At 37.9% G+C, this 26,736-nt stretch overlaps 1 protein-coding gene across 3 annotated transcripts in view; it reads left to right on the forward strand.

Moving 5' to 3' along the window:
- Positions 1-26,736, forward strand: part of PCSK5 (proprotein convertase subtilisin/kexin type 5) — a 249,494-nt gene that overhangs the window by 154,373 nt on the left and 68,385 nt on the right. For 2 of the 3 annotated variants that reach the window (XM_074931390.1, XM_074931391.1), the window contains exons 11-17: positions 1,562-1,679; positions 2,720-2,908; positions 12,899-13,035; positions 19,840-19,983; positions 22,293-22,395; positions 22,939-23,132; positions 24,641-24,725. In XM_074931390.1, the coding sequence (XP_074787491.1) occupies positions 1,562-1,679; positions 2,720-2,908; positions 12,899-13,035; positions 19,840-19,983; positions 22,293-22,395; positions 22,939-23,132; positions 24,641-24,725 (970 nt within the window). Of the gene's footprint in view, positions 1-1,561; positions 1,680-2,719; positions 2,909-12,898; positions 13,036-19,839; positions 19,984-22,292; positions 22,396-22,938; positions 23,133-24,640; positions 24,726-26,736 lie in introns of those variants that run through there. The other variant, XM_074931392.1, reaches the window with a different exon arrangement.

A 26,736-nucleotide genomic window follows, 5' to 3' on the forward strand; every position in this document is an offset into this window, starting at 1 on the left:
GGTTGGGGCTTTTTTGGATGGAGTCCTTTGAATTCTGGTTTGGCAATGAATAGAGGATGCTTTCACAAACCCTTTGCAAAGTGCAGTTGGAAAGACTTACACCATCCCTCATCACATTACTGATTGAAATAGCACTTATGTTTTTCTGAGGGTTTTCTGGTAGCACTGTCTGTCGTAACAAGCAAAACTGATTTATTAATATTTGTGATCTAAACTCCTCCCTCTGGAAGCTTTTTTCTTTCACCTTCTCCTGTCAGAACGTTACCTAGAGCACTCATTTGTCACAACAAAACAATGTGGCTAGCAGGTCTTCTAATTAATCAAAATCCATTTGCAAGCTTCTGTCTTGATTGGAACAGGAACCAAAAACATACAGCTGATTTAGTAAGTGAAACTTTTAGCCTTTGTGGATTGCTGGAACTCCTGAAATACTTCTGAAATTAAGTTAAATACTCTTCAAATAACAAAAAAGTGCAAGATACAGAATTGTCTGTTGGAAATACTTCACCTTGTCTAGATGTTGGGCATTTGAAAGTTCTATTTTTTGTATCCTAAGAAAGATGATGGTTTAAAGCCTTCTGGTTCTTTGAGTAGAAGGCATTCAGACATTAAAGTTAAATTACTAGCCACTGAGTTTCTTGCAAGGAGACCATTGTTGGCTCTCCATGGCAGGAAAGGCAGATAGAGGTGAGGATGAAATATCCAGGAATGAGTATTAACAGAGTGCTAACCTCCAGGCATGGATCCTTTGTACCATTGTGTGTGAAATGCATGCAGTAAGTAATATCAGAGGTCAACAGCAATGTTAACAGCTCTCTCCAGCACCAACTTTATCTGCAGATCTGTCCTACATCTGCAGATCTACAAAGGAGGTGGAGAAAGGAGCCCTTCTGACACAGACTCTGCATGAGAACCAGATTATCTTTAGGGCCCTGGACTTCAAATACCATTGCTTTTCACCCTCATCATGCAGACAGCTTTAGGGAGATGTTGGATCTATCTGGTTGGTGGCCAGTGGTGACCATACTGCATAAAGGAATAGGAGAGCATCCACATGCTGCTTAGACTCAGGGAAGTTAAGAGTGTACAGCCATTACAAAAGACAGTCTGTTCCTTCTTAAATTTATTGTCTGTTACCTTCAATATTTATGTACATGCATGCGTTTGGTATTTCAGTAACAGAAATAACCTTCTTCTGGTTCTTTACACCTTTTAACATGTCATATAAGAGGACTGGGCTGAATTAAGGAACATGGGCAAGGGTCATTCAGAGGCAATTGTACTCCCTGGCAATCTGCAGTTCTGGTCCACAGTCCTCATGGTATGGCAGTGTTAGTCACGATGGTCAGTTGCCACTTCTTCAATAAAGCAGTGAACAGATTCTGTGAATAAATTATATATAGTCATTATTGTTTTGGGCAAGGAGATTTTTGAGCTTTGTGTGAAAGCAAGGAAGAAGTAGAAAAAAAGCAGCTCTGTTAGGATGTGACTCTGGAGTTAGACAATGATGAAAACCAAGGCTTTATGCTATAATTTCAGCCATTATATTTGTACCTTGCAGTGAGCCACCTCTATGGATTTGGACTGATGGATGCTGAAGCAATGGTGATAGAAGCAGAAAAGTGGACAACGGTCCCTCCACAGCATGTGTGTGTGGAGAACACGGATCGGCAAATCAAGTAATACCCGCTACAAAAACTCTTGCTGGCATAAACTTATGGAAAGAAATTGGGTATAATTTACCCCTCCCTTGCATTGTGTGTAATGTGTTGGTTTGAAAGCTATGCTGGGGATCTGCCACCTTCACAGATGCCAGGTTGTTTGCCTGTGAACGTTCCCTGTAGTGCTTGGAAAAAAGCCCTAGACTAAAGAACACCCCAGAACAAGCCAGGCTGGATCATGGTTGATTGTGGTATAGATGATGCACCAAAGAAGAAGAATGTTTGATTGGATGCACTGCAGTCACCTTTGTAAAATGAGTACAGATTTATCAGTCTATGATCTAACAAGCAAATACTCTTTTCATTAAAATACTGTATGATATTGTCTCTCTCAAACAATCTCAAGAGAGTCTCTAGCTCAGAGACTATGACTTTTGTAACACCTTGCTAGGATAGGGTCTCCATAGAACCAGGTTTAAGAGCAAAATTCTGTATGTGCACTCTGTGGCTACAGAGACGGCATCAGTCATAAGGCACATTCTCAAAGCATTAAGATTATTGTGTAATAAATGTGCTTGACAGGCTTGATCCATAACTGGTATAGTCTGCAAGGATGTCGTGCCAATTTAAACCAGCTGAGTCAGATGCTGTTTGGTGCAGTTAACATGTAATACTCGCTATTACGTTAGCAAGGACTGTGGCAATGCCAGGCATTTCCTGGGGCTTAACAACCATCTGTGATCCCATGACAATCCCAGCAATTCCCAGCTGGCCACTAATCCACAAAAATGCTCTGTCCCAAAGGCTTATTCCTATTTTACTGTCCTCTTAGCATATGTACATGCTTAACAGAAAGCCAGGTAGTTGCCATTAGCTGCAGTAAAATAATTACCCTGTGTTGATAGTTTCAGCTGGGAAGTGTTAAAATGAATGCCTGTTGACTTCTCAGAAACAATTGTCCAACACTGTCACTCACTACTAAGCAAAAAACATGTGGTTGTCTTATTTTACAGAACAAGCAAGAAATGCTGATGTTGTTTTATATGCTTATATTATAGAACAATACGACCTGACAGCATTGTCCGTTCAATTTACAAAGCCACTGGCTGTTCTGATAATCCTAACCACCATGTGATCTACTTGGAGCATGTCGTTGTACGCATCACTATTACTCACCCTCGACGCGGAGACTTGGCAATTTACCTAACTTCTCCTTCTGGAACTAGGTCACAGCTCTTGGCCAACAGGTATAGTATGACAACACAACTTCACAGTCCAGTCTGCATGCAGCACCTGCACTGAGACAGCAGCATGAGCGAAGAATAGTCAAGTCATAATAGTAGTTCACTGGCAGACACAGGCTAATTATTTTTTTCTGAGAGAGATAGGGAGAGTGAAGTGCAAACGAATTCAAAGATGGCAATTTCTGTCTTTATCAGTAGACAGCTAGGCTGTAAAGCTGTTGAAGGACATCATCTCCAAAACAAAGGTCAGTCAATTTTGATAGCCTTGTGTGGCTCACCAATTATTAAATGACTGGAAAATGTGAAGAAAATAGTAAGAGGCTCAGTTTTACAGAAGGAAGCTGAACAGAAGTGTGTTTCTACATACTATCGGCACTTATTTTTCATTTTTCTCCTTTCTTATCCTTTGTTCACTAGTAACAAAAATCAGACAGCATAGTAGTTTACTACTATTTTCTTTAAACTCTGTGAATATGGTTATGTCTCCTGGTGTTACCAATTTCTGTCCCCTTGCATATGGAAGTAATATGTTCAACCCATGAAGGGCTCCTTGTAGGACAACGCTGAGAAGTTGCACTAGTACTTTGAAATTAATGGGTTCATTTCTAAACAGCCTATTAAAATTTTTAAAAGTCAGCCGTTTCTTTCATCCCACAGATCTGTGAGGAGTACTTGCTTTTGAATGTCATGCCACTCTAACAACAACCACTAAGAAAGGTCCTTTTTCTCATCCTTTCACCTCTGTTATGGTCTTGGAGAAACTGTGACACTGCTTCAAATTATCTCTTGTTCTCCAGACTGGACCCAAGCAAGTATCTCTTTACCAGTGCAGCATTTCCAACAGTAGTGCAATTTCACTCCCTGGAGAAAGGTGCATCCTCAGCAAATTGAAAGACTGCCCAGTGATATTTCTATTTCTCTGATCTACTAGCAGAAATGTTCTTGGAAGAAAACATTAGCAGTTCTTCCCAGATAAATCTTGCTAAAGCAGTGATCAAGAGCACTGCCTCCTACCAGAGATGGCTAAGGCACTAAGAAACCCCAGAAAACTTCTCAAACTCTACCCCATATCCAAATGTGCAAATAAGTCGCAATTACAATAAGAAATGCTTCTATACTTCTCCAGCTGGCTTGAAAAATCTTTCTGATCAGACCATAGTATAATAGGGAAAATGTTTTTCTTGGTGACTATCAGACTTGGATGACCACCATTCTCGTGGACACAGAGCGTGACTCCCACACAGGAGCTGGTGTTAGCTATGTCAGAAGCACCAAACGCTGCCATGAATCAAGCCTATGTTGTGAGAACTCATGGCATTCATGGCAGAGTGAGAACTGCCATCACACTCAAGTATTCACGGAAGTTTATGTCCTTAATCCTACTCTTCAGGGCTTTTAGTGGTTTAGGAGTGGCCTGCTTTCCAGACTGCATGGTCATCCACATTGCCCCAGCCAGATTTGCTAATACAGTGACTGTCTAGCCCTGGAGACTTGGATGTCTTCCTGTCCCTCAGTGGTAGAAGGACTTTTCTTGACTCTTGAAAGGAATGACCTGTTTTGGAGACAAGTGGAGCTCTAACGGATTTGGTTCTGATTGAGGTGTGAACCCACATTTTCATTAGAGATTAGGTTAATTTAAAAGAAAAGGTGTACTGAAAATACTCTTCAAGATGTAGACATTAATTCATCGAATGGAGAGAACGTTGTCCAGGAATTTTGGGGCCCTTTAGTTTATCTTCTGTGTTTCATTATGAGTGTTGTCAGTGCCTTGCTGATAAAACACATGGACACACACATCTATGTATCTCCCTGATACACAGAACAAAGAATTTATCCTCTGCTAACCAGTGCAGAGGCAGACTTCTACCCTCTAAGCAGTTATGAAACAGGCTTTTGTTTTTGTTTGAAGAAATCCCTCTTTAGTTTTCTATTCCATTTTCATGCAGCAGTTCTTCCATGCTTTAAAATGAAAAAAGTTAAAAGTCTCCAGCTAGGTATCCAAACAAAACAATCTCGTGTAAACCCAGTGGTCTTAACACAGCTAACTTTTGGCTCTAGGCTTTCATGTCTTGCAGCTGACTCACAGCAAGTGGGAGATAAAGACATTCCAGTATTCACAGTTCACCTCTGGTGATGACCGGTATGTGGAATAGGTACAAAATTTAGTTCAATCAGTCTCTTTGTAACCCCTGCACTGTAGAAAGTAATTATTTTCTGTACCTGTGGTAGAGAACACAAATGTATGTATTAAAATAAGGTGATGTTCAGCTCTTTCTTATTCTATAATACCAGAAACCTAACCAGAAAACAATGAAACCTGAAATGCCTTCTAATGTTTTGCTACTTTCCCGAAAACCAAATTATTCATGACAGAGTGATTACTCGTATAGTTGCACCAGAAACTCCCTTCCCATGCAAACTTCAGAGATAAACTGACTTGTCAGTCACATTTGGCTGAAACAACCAACTCTAGGCTACTAATATTAAGGGATAAATGTAGTCTGCAAACTCTAGGTTTGAAATACCTAGAGTCTTCACAAACTCTTTCTTAGGGTAAAGTAATGGATATGGGCCACAGTACCTTTCAGAATGGTATTTCAAGGCTCGTTTTATTTGGTCTTGCTATAAGAAATCTTACAGTTTAGTGGTCTTTCAATTAGTAGTATACTGAGTGTTGTTGAGTGTATATGTTTTCATATCATGTTATAAAATAAAACTCGAAAGAGTGTTATTCACTCATATGAGAATTTAGTTATGAAGCATTTGATTTTTAAAACATTATTGATGAGAGCATCGGAATAAATGCATTCAAGTACAAGTAGCATGAAGGGATGCATTGTCAGCAAGCAGTCTGGGGTTTTTTTCTATAGGCAAAGGTCCCAGAAGCTGTTGTACATTGCTACTACCTGACTGAGATGCTTTTCTCAGACATACAAGACCTTTTAATGCACACGTACATGATTAATAGCGGCAATAGCAGCTGTTTTTACTGAACCCAGGGAAAACCTCATTGCTTTACCATTACTCATCTGGGTTTAATTTGAAACAGTTTGCTGGTAAAATGTCTTAAAGTGCAAAAGGTATATTTTACACATGTGCACTTCTCCACCAGTTCTGGAAGAGTCATTGTGTAGTTTCTGGTGCATTGACGAGTAGGTCCCTCAAGGCAATATCTGGCCTTTTTTCTACATATTTTATCCTTAATGTTGGCATCCCCTAAAATGACTTCAGTAAGAAAACTTGTTAGTCAGAGGCGGTGTGGATTCCTTTGCAGGCATTTGGTGGATTACACTGTCACTGGCTTGAGCCTCATGTGCATTCTTCAAAAACTGCATTACAGGGAACATCTGCTTTGTTGTTTGGAAAGTACTAAACATGATTACATTGGATGTACTGCAGCAGAGGAAAATACAGACTTGGAAAGTGCTGGCTAGTGTGAGGATGAGGCTACAGTTAAGTCCAAAGGAGAACAATATCCCCTTTTTAAAAACAATTGGCCATTGGATTTGGCAGCATGTGTTTCTGTGTGTTTTTGAGACGTACAGGGGGGCTATGGAGGAGCAGCTAAATACGAAGAGGATAGAAGAAGCAAACTTAGGGCTCATTTCATTCCCACTGAAGTCATGGCTTGTTTAATTCTTGCCCTTTAAATTTAAAGCAGCTGCTGCTATTCGAACTGCGTAACTGAAATTTTTTAGCCACGTGGTGGCAAGTTTCCAGGCCACTAGCTTCCTATGCTTATATGGCACTGTTCAGTAACAAAGGGAAGTATTTTCATGACCATCTTTTCCCTATCATGAAACCTGAGATAATCAGTAAATTTTAATACTACCCTCCTCTGCAGGAGACACTTAGATCAAAACCAAGGTATTCTCATCTAATCTTACTTGATAGTTTACTTCATAAAAAGTCTTGGTGATCAGAAGTAGAGAAAACCTTTTCTTTATAGGACCACATTTTGATTTCTGGACCAGTCTGTCTTATATCCGTATTGCAGTTTACACGTTATACTTTAATAACAAAACCAACATTTCATGTATACAAGTAAGATGAAAAGGATGGGGCCATCCTTCACACTGAGTCTGACTGTTCCAGTAACTGAAATAGGGCTCTGTGATGGTATTATTAAGTCCAAGACGAGCTTGTACTCTGCTTGTACTATGTCTACAGGATGAAGCAGTTCTCAGAAGACTATTTCTCCCAACTTGTACTTGCTATGTTTCATTTAATTTGGGTTGCCTATATATTTTTAAATTTTTTTTTTTTTTGGGGGGGGGGGGGGGGGTAGGGTTAAAAGTCATCCCACTACCCTTCTACCAAGCATTCTTTGAACTGCAGTTGCCCTGGCAGTATGAGCAGTAGATAGGATGGAGATCTCTGAACATACTACAGACACATCATCAGTTTTTAAAAAAGTAAACTTTTTTCTTATCAAAGAGGGGGAAAATACTGTTGATTTACTCAGCTCTACATAAATGACTAATGGAGTTTATGTGAAAAAGAGTAAATGAATGCATGTAAGTGACACTATCCTCCATGTAACTCTAAAACTGATCATGGAACTTGCTCAAAGAAAAGTGTGTAAGAAGAATGAAGTGCTATATATCTGAGATTTAGAGTGACACATGCCTTTCTTTGATGACTGAGACTAGTAAAGACTTAATCAGGGATCAGCAGAGTAGGCGTGTATTGGCTTTTTGAATTCAGTACCTCAGGTTCAGTTTTACTGGAAAATTAGAACTCATCATTAAAAGTTCGACTTAATTTTCCATAGTCAAAGCAGGAGTGAAGACATTTGTTTAAGGACATATTTAGGATCCAGCTAAATGTCTCAGCTTCTGAGGTTTGTATTGAGCCAAATAGAAAAGAGAGGAGCTGTTTAAGACAGGTTGAGGAAGAATGCCTAGGGTTTCTACTTCCTGCAGATAGGTTTGCCCCAAGTGCTATAGGGAGAATTAACTAATCTTTTCCCAGACTTATGAAAACTAGCCCCACCTCAATCTGAGTACATGGAGTTTCATTTGGAATAAACTGGATTTTGTGATGGACAGTGTCCCCTACTGCCCTTACCCTAATCAGATGTCCCTTTTTAGGATAGGGTAGGAAAAGTCTGTATATATGGGACCAGGTTCATTTATGCTTGTGCATTAAGATTTCTGCCTGTTTAGAGTGAAGATTCTGAAGGTTTGTTGCAAATTCAGTTGGAAAACACATGCAGCTTTTAAGAACACAGCTATAAGTGTCAACAACGCAGCTGGCTGACCGGTGTCATGTGTGGAGCTCAGCAGCCTGACATGTCTGTAGGTCATGATGGAACATTTCATGCAGATATGTGTAGTCCCTGGGAACAAGCTCTCCATATTTAAAGGTGATGGTTGCTGTACTATCCACTACTTCAGGCTGGTAGGCACTGTACTCCATTGTACATGCTACTCTTCTCCAAACTTTATCATGACAGCTGAGAGATCTCCATTGCTTCATAAAATTAACTGTGATAACCAGATGTAAAATGGAAATTGAAAGGGGAAAAAAATGTATATACATACATTTTAAATGTATCTTCTTTAGATCCACATCCAGAAGTTTTAACTGATCTTCCCTGACACATGTAGGTGAGAAAGCATCTGAAGTGACTGCTCAGGAGTGTACACTGTACTCTTTTCAAACTGTAAGCTCACTTGAAGTCTTGTGGCAATTAGACTAGTGGGCAGGGACTACTTTCTTGTCAGTCCAATTTAGTAGGCTGGAGCACACCATAAACAAAGACTGCAGCTACAGAGGAGGAAACAGCGTTCTCTTGCCATCAGACAGTGCAGGGCTTCCTGGCTCTCAGTGTAGTCAGTTCAATACACAAACATGGCGTCAGTCAGGTGCAGGTGCAACCTTTGAGGAGAAAATAAAAGATCTTGATAATAAAAAAGCCCCTTTTATGCATTTACCTTTTATTGTTTGCAATAGGTGATGATGGTGTTACCAAATGGATCCTCTACCCCCACATTTATCACATGACATTAAAATTAAAACACTTTTTTCTGATCATTTAGGAATTTAGATTCTTCAGTAAAAAGCTGACGCACTTGTTTGGTTGCTTTTTTAATGCTAGTAGATTTAATGGTGAAAGACTTGCCTTATGTTCCCACTTGTGGAATTCCAAGAAAGTGGCTAATTGTCTTCCTCTGGATCTAAAATCTGATTACAGATTAATATTTATGCTTGAAGTTATATTCTTAAATAGAAAGGGGATGCCATTTCTAGACTGAAATGGTAGCAGTGGAAGAGGCCAACACTCTTTTGTTTTAAGGAAATAATTATTTCAGTCTACACTCTGTAACATACATACTCTTATATAGACCTACATATGGCATGTTAATAAGAGAGGTCACCTGAGTAATTGAATAAAAGCTCTGTTGTGGTCATGTTAACAAGTAAGTTATAAAAATTCAAATGCTGTTGCACACTTCAGTACTTAAAAGCATGTTATATGCATAAATACAGGTGTTGCAGACATATATGATCATGGTCGTAAAAATTATCAGATTATTCTAATAATCTTGTTTAACTATTTTAATCTATAATAACCTGTAATAGTCAACTAACAATACATCAGACCATTTACAAATAATTTTCTAGTCCATGATAAGATGTGTGTGTGTATTTGATATGAATTTTGACTCGATGTCAGTCTGACAAATAACAAAATCACTTAACTATCTGGACTGCTCCATGCTTCTTAAAAGATCCTATTCCATATGTATTTTTTTCTGAATACAGAAAAGTACACCTGAATATTTGATCACTTCATTCATTTATTTAACCACTGAAAGGGAAATCCATGTACTGCCTCACAGATTCTTTGATTTGAGAGTTTAGCACGTAAGCAAAGCAACACAACAATACTTGGACCATTAAGTATGTACAACATATGCACACAGATAGCCTCAGAGTCAGTGTCTTTCTACTTTTTTTTAACTGCTCTTTTGATCTGACTGTAGCTTTTGACTCATTTGTAGCATCTTTTGCAGAAACAGAGTTCATAAACTAAAAGACTACAATTTAAACCTTACTTTATAAAATTCAAATCTTTCCCAAATAAGTATTCTTTCCAAAAACTAGTAAATTTTCTGTGAAATATTACCAATTTTCCCTATTTCCATGGATGGAGATATGACAACTTACAGTTTCAGCCATAACATATTTTAGGTAAAGGTATTTTTGTATACCTACGATAAAGTCATAAGGTTTTTTTGTCTCTTCCTCCCAAAATTACTTAAAAGAATGATGCAATATTAAAATGGAAATCTGACAGCAATTTAAAATTCTAAAACATGACAAACATTCTTAAACAAAAAGTACTATGAGAAATATTGGACTAATTATGGTAAAAATAAGCAACAAGTTGTGTTTCTATGTATGTGAATGGAAGTCCAGTGAATACAGAATTTACAATATTTCCAATTTACAATACAGTACTTAAATAATACTATATAATTTGGTTGCTGCAATGGCAAGGAGGAATATTGCTGCATTGACAGGGTGTTCAGAAAGTAATACATTAGTTGTTATGGTTTAAGCCCAGTCAGCAACTAAGCTCCACACAGCTGCTTGCTCACTCCACCCTGGTAGGATGGGGGAGCGAATCAGAAGGGTAAAAGTGAGAAAACTCACAGATTGAGATAAAGACAGTTTAATAGGTAAAGCAAGAGCTCTACATGCAAGCAAAGCAAAGCAAAGGATACATTCACTACTTCTTATTGGCAGGCAGGTGTTCAGCCACCTCCAGGAAAGCAGGTCTCCATCATGCATAATGGTCACTTTGGAAGATAAAGGCAATCACTCCAAATGTCCCTCCTGCCTCCTTCTTTCACCAGCTTTATAAGCTGCGCACAACATCATATGGTCTGGGATATCCCTTTGGTTCATCCCAGCTGTGTCTCCTCCCAATTTCTTGTGCACCCCCAGCCTCATCACTGGTGGGCAACATGAGAAGCAGAAGAGGACTTGATCCTGTGTAAGCAATGCTGAGCAATAACTAAAACACCCCTGTGTTATCAGTCAACATTGTTCTCTGCACAAATCCAAAACAGCCCATATGAAGCTCCTCAGAAGAAAAGTAACTCTATCCCAGCAAAAAACAGCACAGTTATCACCAAAACACAGTACTGTACTGCTGGAAATAACCTACATAATGAATTAAATTGAACACACCCACATGCAAACACTGTGTAATAACTGCATAATAACTTCTACCCTTTCAGTAAATAATGTGTGCCACACGTTTTTGGGCTTTGCTGTATTCAAACAAATGATTTAACAGTGACATTAAATGGGCCAGTTCTGCTGGCAGAATATACATACAGAAATACACAGAGGCACAGAAATGCATCAGAAGAAAATCTCACCTAATTATCAGTGAAAATTAAGCCTAATTCTAAATATATATTTTAATTAAATATTGTCAACACGAATAAAAAAATAATATTATTATATGCATTCATTACAATAGAATTACGTTGCACGAATGAGAGCATGAAAATCAGTTTTGGGCTGAGTCCTGTAAAGTGCACCAGGCATGCATGTCCATGCAGATCTTATTGCAAGTGTGGGTACACAGTACCTGACCCCCTGCCTCTGAATGTCCAAAGTTTTCGTCACGAAGTATAGCATTTTATTCACATCCTGTGTGGCATTTCAGCAGAAGTTGACACATACTCATATTGCTATGAAAGTATCCTGCCTTCCCATGTTTGCTGAATTTCACAGCCTTTGGAGAATAAATCTTGAAATTAGCATAGAAAATATCAGTGAACTATCAAGTGAGTGCAAAATATCATAATATTTTTGTAGTCTAATACTAGATTTTTCTCTGTTTTATGGAAAAGGGTTCTAAATCTATTGGATTTTCTACTGTAGATACCTTGAAAATATGAAAAATATTTAAGCACAGGTATTACCAGTGGAATATTCACACATAAAGACAAATTTAATACAGTGATAAATACATATACATACAAATATATATGCATGTATGTATATAGAAATATATATACACATATATGGGTGAATATATATATATATATATATATATATGTATTTTTTGAATCTAAGCTGTGACATTTTATTGGAGGCAACTGTCTTGGTGAGAGTGCACCTTCCATCAGTAGCTTTGGGGTACACGCTATGAACACTGAATAAAAGTGCAAATTCTCTTGTGTCTTTCCAGAATCTCATTAACAAATTCCAGGTTTAGATAATAAAATCTCTGGACAGTCCTCCTTCCCCTTCCCTCATGGGATCAGCATCACACTGCAGCCTTTGAACTGGGCCCCTGTACTAGAAATTATAATCCAGACCTAAACTCCAATCTCTTCACCCATGATCTAGGTAATTAAATCATGGTAATGTTGTTGGTTAAATGAAACAATCAGATGCCATTAGTCTCTCAGTTTTACCCAAACTCACTTCTGTCAAATGTTTGAAGAGAGTGAGACCTTGAGACCAGTGTCTCAGTTACATTTTATTTCCTCACAAGAAGTCGCATATATTGAATTGCTAATATTGTCTCAGTCGCCTAATACTTTTTATTGCTTTTAAAACCCTTTTAAGTGTTCCAATCCAATGTGAAAAATAAATGTTACAGGAATTTTTTAATTTACAAGTTGTATTTACTTTATGCTGTTAACAGATATGCTGCATTGTATATACTTTTCCAAGACATGTGAATCTTATTAAACAGTATTAGCGATCTTCTTTTTTTTTTTCAGTGAATTCTCTTTCCATTCCCTTTCACATTATGACAAAGAATGTCATGTAAAGAATCTCTGCCATCAAAACAAGAAGCCATTGAATATACTGGAAATATGTGTAGGAAAACCATCACAAATAATGTTATATAAAGGCACAGTGAATGAACTGGTTGATTCAGGTATATCATTTGAGAGGCTTCTCTCCCCAATTTAAACGTTTCACTTAAAATAATGTCATGATTTATTGTAGGCTATTTGACCATTCCATGGAAGGATTCAAAAACTGGGAGTTTATGACTACTCACTGCTGGAGTGAAAAAGCAGCAGGTGACTGGATTTTGGAAATCTGTGACACTCCATCTCAGCTGAGAAATTTCAAGACTCCAGGTATGACTCTAGCTTTTATTTGGGCTCAGTGAATTCAGAAGAATGCTTGCAGTTGCTAATACTGCCTTGACTGTTTTCCACCTTTAATTTACAGTTGGAGCATCTCAATGCTTTTAGTGTGAAGGCAGAGCTGTCAAGAGCATTATTCTTAATTTCAGTTACCCTTAATTTTTATGTTGCTGTTATTTGCTATTTAAGACATATGGTTCTCTTTTATTATGAATTTACTTCTGGTTTCCACAGAGAATTTAATCTTCTCAGGGGTAAACTGCCATCTTTCTTATGGTTACATATGTTGCCTCAAAGCATAAAAAGATACTTCGGCCATTTAGAACTACATCATACCAGACATGAATTCTTCAAGCAGAGACAGACCCATCTACCATCTGACAGGTTACCAAGAGTCAGTGCTTTAAACAAAGCCAAATCTTTCCTAGGTGCAGTTTTTGAGGAAAAAGATACAAAACTGCGTGGAACTGCATGTGCCACGTTCAGAAGAAGTTATAGTATCTCCATATGCAGGAATCTGTTTTCTTGGATGTTGAATATACACTTATCAGACAGGTCATCAACATAAGTTAGAGCAGCCCATAGTTACTCTGCTGTTACTTTTATTGCCTGTGACTTTCATGACCAATATAGGGTCCATATTTACTTGGCCTGTATCAGCTATATAGGGCCTAAGGATTTATTTTTATGTTGCTTTTATTTGCTTTGTATTTTTTATCCTATCCGTATGAAAAAAAAAATGGCATTTATCAGTGTTTATACAGCTAGAAAATCTCACTCCACGAGATCAAGAAATTCATGGCTTTCTACCACTGATAGGTTGCATCGTGCTTCTGTGTGTATGGCCAGAGTGCTCAGACCTGGCATTCATCCACTCAAGAACTGTGCTCCTAGTAAGAATTTTTGAGCCTATAGATGTTCTGCTTTTAATTCTCACTACATAGGTCAGTTTCATTCACATATTTCAGTATGAGCACTGTGAAAGAAATGGAGATTGAAAGAAGGGCTTTCAAAGAGACTCATGGGAGTACATGCTTCCCATGTATTTGCCGTTGGACTTAATGAAAATGTAAACCTTAAAAACCATTTTGAAATAGATACATTATACACAGACAAAAATACCATTGTTTATGCAGTAGTCCTTCCTTTGGAGCCCCACATCAAAGTAAGTGGAAATCCTTTAATAAAAATAATCAAAGGTGACATATCATTTAAACAAATAATCTAGATTAAAACATGTTAGAGAGAGTAGTACTACTAATGTATTGGAAATCATTTGTCACTAAATCTAAATTAACACTGATTGGAAAGCATGTCAGAATGCAATAATATTACATTGGAAATGATGAATGACTGCTTTCTGATAGATAAAAATTTATTCTAAGAATTCTGCTATGAAATATATTTAGAACTACAATGACACTAGCAATAGAATTATTTTATAATTCAGTGATATAAAAGATACATTCCATCTCAGGCAGCTAAATAAACTCACAAAGCAGTTTTCTATTTGATTTGCTAAAAATAAATTCTGATTTTTAAGACATAGATGTTAACTTAAAGTATTTGAAGCTATAAAAATACGTCTTTGTGAATTTAACAATAGCGATTTTTAAGTATATTTGTTCCGGAATTAGTAGGTGGTTGGAAGTCATTAAAACTATTTAAATGAGCCTCACTAAGTATGAGTACTTTTATTGTTTCTACTACATGAAAAACTCACACATAAAGAAACATTGACTAAAATGTGAAGTGCATAAAAGCTTTGAGTTTAAAATAAGAAAGTCTAGCTTGATAGGGCATGTGCATGTAGTTGACTATTCTAGAACAGTGTTAATAGTTTCAATTCTACTTTGTCCAAGAAAGGCCCACTGATGTTTCTGACACCAGATATGGACATGGAGTACTTTGTCTTCCTCTTGATTGAAATCTGGTTTGTTAAATTATTCAGATTGGAATGAAGGCTATGTGCAGTTCACCTGTTCAAAGTAAATGTGCCTTTCTGAGAGGCCAGCTGGTCCATCACTCCTGCAGCTTACAAACTCAGTAGGACTATTTCCATCATGACCTAGAGCAAGCCAGGGCACAGGAGGAATTCTAATGTGTGAACACGGAGTCGTCCAATCTCCTTTCTATTCCAAGTGATGCATAGGCCAAAAACAGCTGTGTTTATACATTTTACTTTGGACAAAAAGGAACCCTCTCATTTCAAAATTATGACAAAATGGAAGTGCTGATTTTATGCTGCTTAGATAATTTTCTGTCTAAAAAATCTAACGCAGAGATCAGCCTCACTCGACTGCTGTTGAAATTGATGGAACTGAATGAGCACTTCAGTTCTTTATTTATGTTCTTCATTAGCTGAGTTATGTTCTTTTTAATGCAGCAGATGGCCAGATAGCCAATCTCTGCTTTTAAAAAAAGTTTCTCTTCCTGTCTGGTCATCAAATCATATTCTCTTATTGCCTGTCTCAGTTGTCTGCATAACCTGAATAGTTTTAGGATGCTAAAACTAGCAGTCATAAGCCAAAATTTTTAAAACCTATCATGTAATATGAGGCCAATAAGTCCGTATTGAAGACCAAAATAATCAGTGTGATTTTCAAAACTGCTGAGGAGCAAACAGGCTTTTATTAAAGTCTATGGTAACTCTAGGGTGGCCAGTGTCATTTAAATGTCAGTTGTATACTCAAGTGTTATCTTTAAGCACAGCCTTTATAAATATTGATTATCATCCTCTAGAGCTCTGAAAGGAAAAATCAGTATTGCCAGTGTTTTAATTTTCACTTCATTTTATCTGCACTGATCACTTCTCACCATGGTTTTGAGGTGGTGAAAGGTTCTTAGCTGAGGGATGTTAATTGCACCTGTAAATGCAGAGCAGGTACAGTAAAAAGGGGTATTCATTAAGCCCATTTGGAAAAGCAGGCATGAGCAGAACTGTTCAAGGATTTGGGGGTTAAGGTTTGGTGTTAAGTTTTTGTGATTTTTTTTTTTTTAATTTTACGTCTTTAGAATCTGACAGAGGGGAGGTATTAAACAACCAAGTAATTCAATTTTAATCAGATTGCTGAAAAAAGACAAAAATCAATTATTTTCAACTCCATCTTGCACTCATTAATCCTGACACAGTCAGGAGTATCTCTGGCTTTAAGGACAAGGTAGTGTAGCTCTTCACCTTTGTGTGTATCAGAACCCAGTGGTTCATCCAACAGGCATGAAGAAGATCCACAGTGCAATATGTTTCATCTGTTCCCCTATTTTCTCTTCCCTGGTGCACTCCCTGTATTAAAGCCTAGAAAAGAGGTAGCATGGAGCCATTTTGCAAACTGTTCACCCAGGCTATTCTCCAGATATCTTTCACAGCCCTTTTATGTCACCAGGACAGTCAGAAAGTGGCCAGCTACATTTACAGCCTTACACTTTTAAAGCCTGTCCTGCACACTCCTGTTTTACATATGTATTTGTATAGGTCTTACTGATTTATTGATATCAGTACTTAATATATACTCTTCTCAGTGCTACAGTGGCTAATCTCATGGGACTGATTTCTTTTGCTTCATGAGTTCTAAAGCTTAAGGACCCAGCTCTGGAAGAAAATGGGCAGTAAGTCCAGGGAATGTAGAGAGAAAGTAGACCTGCCCAACCAAGGGTTGTGGAGGAAGCTGACACATTAAAGGAGTCCTTCTGGAGAGCTTACTCATTACTTTCTTTCAACCACAGTGTGAAACAGTGCTTGAGACAGGTTAGGTTTTTACATGCATTTGGATTTCACAAGATGCAGTCTGTTTGTGAATTGGATACTGTCTAGTAATATATCACCCAAATTTCTAGAGCAGTGGTTTCTCTGTGATAGAAGCTGTCCACTAACACTTCAGTTCAGAAAGATTAGAAAGTGCCTGCCATATACTAGTGGTGGATAAACTCAGCTGTTTGGCCATGTTGGGGTTAGTCTCCACACTAAACAGAATGTGAAGTAAACAGAAGGTGCTTAAACACAATTTATCACCATAGCCTGCAGTTTATCACACTGATATCACCATCATGCCTGTTTCTTGTTTCTGGTGTGTGTGTTTAGCTATTGAAAGGTCTTATAATTAAGAGCTGCAGTTTTCTTGTAATCAAATTGAGAACAAAGAGCCAACATGTCATCATATCCCTGCATTGGCAAAGTAATGCCACATCTGTTACCTGTAAACAAATGCAGGGTCCAGTTTATAAAAGTAGTGCATGTGATTTCTGCATTTAATTCTGTAGAGTTTATGGAGCTGGACATGTGCTTGCTGTGAAACACTGTGATATACACTTTCTCCTATACATACAATAAGGGAGCTCTCTGTGATATACTAAATACAAGCATGGTAAAGGATATTCTAGCCAAACTAAATGATGGAATCAGCCAAAAATGGGGAAAGAAAGTTTTTGTCTTAAATGTGCACACTTTGTTTATTCATTATAAAAGCATGTGTGTATGTATATATACTTCGTTATTGAAATATTTTCATTGTGCAAATTAAACCTGCCTTGAGGCAGACTTCATTTATTTGCTGGCAAGTTACATGGATTTTTCCCCTCTTTATTTACTGAACCATTCTTAAAAGGCAACTAATCTCCTGAGAGACTCTGCATTATTCCCCTTGCTGTCCTTTTGCATTAGGTATACATTCAAAGCACCAATCCTTCCTGCAGTAATGTCAGTACAAGCCCTTCCATGTGTATAAAGTCCAGACACAATACACTGTGCCTGAGGAGCATCTTCACCCGTGGTTATTTTTAGTGGGTCCTTGCAAATTTCTAGTAAGCAGTATCTTTCCCAGTGCTCTGGAAGAAGTATAACATCAACCCTGGAAAGTTTACTGATTTTTTGGAGCATAATAATGACGAGGATTAAAAGATCTGAATATCTCTGGAAAACACACTTTTTTTGTTTGCACCCAATATATTATAGTACATATGCTGTAGAAGTGGGTTAAAACACAAAAAGGACAGAGACTATATGTGGAGAAACTGTAGCTTTGAAAAGGCTGTAGAGATGACTGCCTATCTGATTAAAAATGAGCTCCCTGTGTGACTCTTTTCTTAAAAAGTGCCTTTAAGGACCAGCTGAATCACTCTAAAGAACACTGAGAGCTAACATGATCCCCACATGTCTATAAAGGAAGAAAATATTTGATTTGGGTCTTTTAATCTAGTGGGAACTAAAGGACTACATGGCTGTGAGCTAGAGAAAGTAAAAGACAAATTGAAAATAAGATGCATAGGCAAATTGAAAATAAGGTGCATGCCAAGGTAATTAGCCAGTAGTTTGGCAGCAGGTGTGGTAGACTCTTCATCAGTTAATTTTTTTCATCATGATTGAATGTCTCTTTAAAAAATTTGATGCTTTGCTTTAGCTGTGAAAAGTTGGAATTGTCAACCAAACGTTGTGTGATGTAGTCTCTTGACTATAGTTTCTTCTCAAAAACTGAGTATAGAGCAGAGATGGTTTCATATGAAGTGCAGAAATTTGAAAAGATTCAGTTGGGTTGGCAAGAGACAGCGAGATAATAGAGATTCCCATATTTAACTCCAATATAAACCATTTAAAAGAACTAGGCTATTATCTATCAGATAGTGGGTTTGCATATTGTTGCTTACCGATTGAAGGATGGATGTAAAAACAGAGAGATAACGTTCTGTCTTGGTCATGTCAGTGGATGACACCAGATGACATTGGGAAAAATACAGAAACAGCCACCAGAACAGGGTCTTTCAAATTCAGAAAATACTCCCTGCTCCTCTGTTTCCTTTCTCTTCTGATGAGAATTTGCCATTTATAACTGGCTACTCCAACATAGATAAATATAATCAAGAGAAAAGGGTAAGACCAAACTTACATTCCATCTTTTCAAGCAGGGGTGTGGTTTTTATTTATCATTATTTTATTTTTATCGTTACTTTAGGCATTATTTCAGACCTGAGTCCTTTTGCTCTTTCACAGATTTAATTCACCAGGTAGTATAGACAGAAGGGTGGAGACTTTGTGTCCTGGCAGCCTGAACCAGTGATTTGATATACATTATTCTTTTTATTCTTGCACAAAAAAACTTGCCAAAAAGTGAGATAATGCTTCAGGCAGGCAAACAATTTTTTCTTTCTTCACTCACATACTGGGAGGATAAAATATTAGTGATGGACACCGACAGTGCAGTGATATATCTGCCAAATACCTAGGGCAAATAAATATGAAATTATGCTGGTTTGGGAGGGAACATTGATGGCCTACCATGGAGATTTTAAAAGAAGTTGTTTCCTGTTCATCAAGATGTGTCCTGTAAGCCAGTGAAAAGTACTCGAGTAGTGAATAAAATGTAACCCCTTTCTTAAGTCAGAATTCTGAATACATAGTGAGCTGAAAGATCTCAAATAATAATTAGTAGATAATTAAAGTTCTATGAAAAGTGAAATCAAGAGCAAAAACTCCTTATTGAGTACCATATGCATTTTCCAAATAACAGTATGGCCAAAGGTTTTGGTTTTTATTGTTTATATTGAGTTCAACACGTGGTGCAAAGTTTTACTAGCTCTACAAGAGACTGGAGCACCATGAAAATGCTACATAAAAATCTCATTGAAGAAACTATGCTTTCTCAGTTTATAGTGATTGCGCTATCCATATTAAACTGAAGACTCTAATTTGAAAAGCAATGTCTTCCATACCTACTCAGAAAGTCATGTTTACAAACTATATGTTTTTGTAAGACACAGAAAAGAGAAATGGTTTCTAAAAGTACATTTTAAATACTTAACTTCTAGGCAAACTGAAAGAGTGGTCCTTAGTACTATATGGAACATCCATTCAGCCCTACTCACCAAGAAATGATTTTCCAAAAGTGGAAAGAGTACGCTCTAGTCCAGTTGAAGACCCTACAGAAGATTATGGAACAGATGACTATTCAGGTTCGTACATTCATTTACTCTGATCATGCATTTTACTGAACACATACTTGGTTGAAGGAGTGACCTGAGACCCTGAATATGTAAAATGTTCAGTGAAGTGGATTCTTAATTTAAGATCAGAACTATTTATTTCATAATTTGAAGGTAGATATTTTCATTTCATCCTTATGAGTTTGTAAACATAGTTATATATTTTTAAGCTACACTTAACATACTATGAAGAATGCACTGCTTTTCATGTAAGTGTATAAAAATATATATACATACATATGAACACATATATATATATATGAAGAATATTATCTTCTAAATCTATGTTGTTTCTCACTGATCCCTATAGAAGTTTTTCAACCTTACCGTTAGACTTTAAAAGAGTTAGATTTTTGGCACTCCAAAATACATCAGGTTGGCAGTTTCCTACATCTAATCCAACATTATGAGGATCGTGTAGATGGTTAGGGCTGATGAATCTTAAGTATAGCTCCAGCAAGCAAACAGCAGGACAAAGTTCAATTTAGAAGTTTCTGTTATTAGAGTCTCCTGCCACAGCATGTCAGACGCACAGTCTGATGGAGAGCTGCTGATGAAACACTGCTATCTCTGCTGTAAAGGTCACTAACTTCTTAAGTTTTTGTATGAAGCAAACTCACTTCAAGTTTACCTGATGTTAGGAGAAATTTCAAGGTGGCTAGCAAACTCGCCGCATTTTGTTCACGAGAGACCAGTGATCCTGGAATTATAACTTCACCAACAGGCTTTGTTCACCTGCATAAAGGCAGGAGTTGATGGTTCTCTCCTCCTGTAACAGGAAGGGCCTATCTGAAAACTGTAAATAGAATCATAGAATATCTCAAGTTGGAAGGGACTCGTAAGGATCATAGAATCATAGAATGGTTTGGGTTGGAAGGAACCTTAAAGATCATCTATTTCCAACCCCCCTGCCCTGGGCAGGGACACCTTCCACTAGCCCAGGTTGCCCAAAGCCCCGTCCAGCCTGGCCTTGAACACTGCCAGGGAGGGGGCAGCCACAGCTTCTCTGGGCAACCTGTGCCAGTGTCTCACCACACTCATAGTAATGAATTCCTTCCTGTATCTAATCCAAATCTACCCTCTTTCAGTTTAAAACTGTTATCCCTCACCCTATCACTATCCTCCCTGGTAAAAAGTCCCTCCCCATCTTTCCTGTAGGTCCCCTTTAAGTCCTGGAAGGCTGCTATAAGGACTTCCCAGAGCCTTCTCTTCTCGGGGCTGAACAACCTCAACTCTCTCAGCCTGTCCTCATAAGGGAGGGGCTCCAGCCCCCTGATCATCTTCATGGCCTCCTCTGGACCAGCTCCAACAAGTCCATGTCATTTTTATGTTGGGGCCCCCAGAGCTGGACACAGTACTGCAGGTGGGGTCTCATGAGTGGAGCAGAGGGGGAGAATCACCTCCCTTGACCTACTGGACACACTTCTCTTGATGCAGCCAGGATACAGTTGGCTTTCTGAGCTCACATTGCTGGCTCGTAGTCAGATTTCCATCCACTAGTACCCCCAGGTCCCTCTCTGCAGGGCTGCTCTCAATCCACTCATCCCCCAGCCTGTATCTGTGCTTGGGATTGCCTCGACCCTTGTGCAGGGCCTTGTTGAATTTCATGAGGTTTGCACAGGCCCACCTCTGAAGCCTATTGTCAAATCCAACATGACTGCAAGTGAGACAGAAGACTTGCTAATCAGGAAGTATTAGCCAAGGATTTTGCAGCATGTAGCAACACAGTGGGAAGCAAATCTGTGCCCTGGAGGCTCTGAAGTTGGGTTGTGGTAGCCACTGGGAGCAGTTGCTACCCAGTTGGTAACTAGAGTAGCCACTGATCATGTTGTTCATCATTTATGTTGACCTGCTTGTTACAAGTGATTTTGCTAATAATTCTTCATTATGAATTACAAATGCTTTTGCGCGTTTCTGAATAAAATTCAGAATGTTTTGTTACTCATTAGGAAAACATCTGTTTGGATCAAGAAATAGTTTCTCTTTGATAGATTCTGTTGGATCAAGAAATAGTTTCTCTTTGATAGATTCTGTAGAGGATGCCACACTTGCTAAAAATTACAAATTACTGTGAATAAATACTGAGGCCAGGATTTGCAAGGTCTTCAGGTAGTAAAAAGCTTCTTTTTTTGGTGGAGCCAAATTACTATTCAGAATTCAAATCAAACATGGAAGTATAGTCATTGCATCCTACATTAAAATACCATGGTTTAGGGGGTGCTAAGTATTAAATGAGAAGTTTTAATCCCTTCCCTGCTTGTATTCTGGCTTTATTATAGGTCCCTGCGATGCAGAATGTAGTAAAGTAGGGTGTGATGGACCAGGACCAGATCACTGTACTGACTGTCTGCACTACTACTACAAATCTAAGAACAACACACGGTAAGACCAAGAGAAAAAGTCTTTACTTCATAGATCTCTTAGTGTATGTCTTAACTTCCTTTCCTGTTCTCTTGCTGCAGTCATGAATAATTCATCTTCCAGTGAATTTGACAAACTTTCTTAGGAGTTGAAAAAAACAGCCTAGCTAATCAGAATTTAAAGTACAGCCTTCAAAAGCCCTTCTCTAATTATTTCCCCATCTCTTGACTATTTTTTCATAAGAAGATATAGATATACATACATAACTGTGATAGCTACTATTCTCTGAGTTTGAATGAGATAGGAAGAAATGTAGATGGTCAAAAATGATACTGTATGACTGTCTGATAAGGCATTTTCCAGTGAGATAACTGCTGTAGTGAAATAAATGAAGGAGAAGAGGCCGCTTGATGCAATGGTTTGGAGTGTTACATCTTAACAAACACGTAATCATTAGAAAAGCGGCAATACTGAGAAATACTTCTGCTTTGCAGTCATGGTCCAGGAATGTGGTGGCAGGTTATTTCATTAACGACTCTGCCTTCTCTTCCCTGCTGTCTGCAGGATCTGTGTTTCGACCTGCCCACCTGGTCACTACAATGCAGACAAGAAACGCTGTAAAAAATGCTCACCCAATTGTGAAACCTGTGTTGGAGGCCATAGTGACCAGTGCATGACCTGTAAATCTGGCTACTACCTGAATGAAGTAACCAATAGCTGTATTACCAACTGCCCTGATGGGTTTTACCTGGATAAGAGTTAGTATTTCTTGTTGTTTCTTTATTGTGGGCTACAGGATTTGATCTGGGGAGGTTGTTGGAATACTTACGAGCTGGAAACATGTATGTTGTTACATCTATCTCTTATCCTATTCCTTTTATTAAATTGTTTCCAAGTGTGATCAAGAATCTTCTCAGAAATCTTCATTTTAAAAACCATCTTTAGGGGCAGCATGTCTTTTCTGCTTGTGACTGGAAGTAACAGTAGCAGAATAAGGGCACTTCAAGAGCAGGTTAGCTGCAGGACAGAGCAGGTTATCACTACCCCAGAAACAGGCAGCACCCACATTCTGAAAGTGAGGCATTCTCCATTCCAACAAATTCAAACAACGTGGCATCAGATAGAAGAGTGAGATGAGTAATCGACCATGGTCACTGAACTGGAGCTCTAAGAAAAATAGGCTCCTCAGATGTAAAATGTGGTTGCAATTAATGTTTCTGACAGACTTAAGTGATGTGATGTGATGTGATGATGTGATGTGATGTGATGTGATGTGATGTGATGTGATGACCCAAGAGCAGTAATTTTTCTCTGCCATGTGAAACACCTGCCTTCAGTTTCCTCCTGTGATTGCCAAGTGGATTGCCCGTGTTTAATTTTCAGCTTTGGCTATCAAAAATACTCAAACATATATTTAAACTACAATATGCTTAAAACTACAGTGATTTCAGTTATCTTTAGACACATTCTTAGAAGATAAATATGTGTTCAGGAACTTTGTTCATCTAGGTACCTAACCTTTTGCTTTCTGCATCATGAAGCTGTGTGTTCCTTTCTGAGAATCAGTAGAAACAGGTACTACTTTAATTCTCTCATTTTTCACTGTGTGAGAACTACAGTAAAGAGAATTTCTTTCCACCCAATTCAGATGGATAGATGAAAATTTAGGATTTAAACAGGAATATCAGTTTTTTCTTCTCAGAAATGTACATGGCACTGCATCTCAAAAGACAGCAGGTCTGAAGAACGAGAGAAATCTCTCAAAGTAAGGAGCTCTTAAGATGAAAAGGCAGGTGTTAAGTAATTTATGTGTTGATTTTGTTAAGATCAAACCTGTTCATGCAGGTGTGTCTTTAAGCACCAAATCAGGAAAACAGTACAGGCTGCTTGCATGGAAGGTGTAAGAGGTAAATTGCAGGACAGTCTCTGGAACACATGGCAATCGTTCTTCATATCACTGCTGTATGGAAAGATTATTTCAGTCCGTATAGTTAATGTAAATTTAAAATGTTTACAACGATTTTTTTTAATGACCTCAAAGCATATTTTTTTCAGGATACAACTATAACTTCAGGTGTTTAGAAACAGATTAAACCATTTGATGTTTAATGGAAAAAGCTAATGATAGTCAGATTTTAGCTATTTTAGTCTAGCTTGCTGCTTCCCTTCCTGATGTCAAACTAGAGAACAGTAAGTCATGTAATAATAGTTTTATTAAATATAACTGACCAAGGTTTTCTGGGCTGTTTTCTTTTTTCCTTTGTAGATAAGATTATTTGCCGAAAATGTAGTGAAAACTGTAAGACATGTGTTGAATTCCAAATCTGCACAGAATGCAAACATGGCCTAAGGTAAGGAAATGATGGATGTCACTAAACTGAATACCTGAAGAGGCTTACAAGGCTGTGGATGCACAATGAAGAACATCAGATAGCTATCTAATCTTGAGTGGCCCTCATTTCATGTGTTCCATCACTGTTTAGTTTGTAATATAGTATTTTCCTGTGCTACTATGTGCCAGTTTGCCTAACAACAGATTTTTAGAAGACTTTTCATTTCAGGTAAAATAAAAGCAAGAGTCATGTGGAAAGGTGGCTTCTTCACTTTTTTGACCTACAGTGTGTCAGTCAAGGATTATTTTAGAGGTAGACCTGATGAATTGTATTAATCTTTCTGATTCATTCCTGTGATACTTAGGAACTGTTTTCTTATCTTTATTGTATTTCTTCATACATCCAGTCATTCACTTATCTCAAGTACCTCGGGCTCAATTCTATTACATTATAGTGTGCACATATTTTAAATAGCAGTGGATATTTTTTCTTCATAGGGGGACTTAATCATTCTTGAAACTGATAGGTAAAAGCACAAAGCAGCACTACGAATTTCAAGCTCCTTTATGACCTTTTGATCCAAGCAGCAAAGGTCAAAAATCTTATAAAATTCATGATGGAATGTATGCTGGCTTTATGCCACGAAAAACATGGAGTTACTCTTCAGTATCTGTAGAGGTTCTTCTGAAATGTTTTAAGAGTGACATTTTACCTTCCATCAAAATGGATTTTCCTCTCTTAGTATAAGGTGAATGTTGTCTGCTTCTAGGGCATCAATACTGCATTCCTTCACATTTTGTAAAGGAATTCTCATTTCTGTATATTTATGTTGCATCTAGCTTTCCAAGTGCCTGCACAATTTTTATTACGAATATCTCTGGTTTTTTTAAAGTGACTCTTTGAAAAGGAAGTGTGATCTAATGGGAAGGAAAACATGGGATAAGATCAGAATATTGGGCTATTTACACTCTCTGTGAAATACAAGTATATGCTTCCCTTCTAAAATGTTATTAAATTTGAAGTCTATGTTAAGATTTTGAACGATGTTAACAGACACAGCATGACCTTCTGTGTAACTGCCTAGTCAAATTAGTAAATTAGCCATTTAGAAGTTCCTACAATGGGCAAATATGTCAGGAGACCAAAGATTACATAGTTTGGGGGCCTTATAGAACACAGTTGCTATAGAAAAGTTATGCCCCCATTTTCTTTGTTTCTCAGGAACTGAGTGTCCCTGTCCATTATCACAAACAGCAGCTTGTTGCACCACTGAAGAAAGCAGTTAAATCCATTCAGTGTGAGAAGAGAAAAATAAATTGAAATATTAAAACCAAACCAACAAACCAACCAACTTTTTCTTGGGCAATATTAGCAAAATTAGATTGAATTTTGGTAACATTTTGAAAAAACATCATCTGTGTGGGTGTTACAGATAAATGGAGCCTTGCAAGACATGCATTTCATATGTCCCAGTTGTTCAAAACTTGCTGCATTTTTTTAGCAACGTTATCTCTGGGCAGGGCCCTGGATGGGACTTGGAACACCTGGATTCCTGTTCTGGTGCTGTAACTGGGTTATTAAATAAGCTTGGGAAAATTATTAGTTTTCCCATCTGTAAAACATGATAATGCTACTTGCCTTGTAAACCACTTTGAGGTGTGCAACTGAGGAAAAATAATAAAAAAGCAGGAGTTGTTAGGTTTGTTGAATGTTAATCTAGTTTTTATAAACTGGTACCGTATACACTCTTGAGAATTTCCAGTGGTGCTGAGCACATACTTTTGCTGGATCCAGTCTGTAAAACAGGATTAGCACTCACTCAGGGTGGTAATCCCCAGAGCTGAAGAGCATTTTCAGAGAAAGTTAAATTAGATGGAAGCTGAGGTTCCACAGAAGATGGCAAACGTGGCAGAGAAGTCCTATCTTAAAATAAACAAACAAACAAACAAACCCAAAAACTGCTGTAGGCACCTTATACCATGAAAGCATAAACAGCTACTTAAAAGGAAACATGGACACATAACTCTAT

The sequence above is a fragment of the Athene noctua genome, chromosome Z, assembly GCF_965140245.1.
Source record: "Athene noctua chromosome Z, bAthNoc1.hap1.1, whole genome shotgun sequence".
Lineage (NCBI taxonomy): Eukaryota > Metazoa > Chordata > Aves > Strigiformes > Strigidae > Athene > Athene noctua.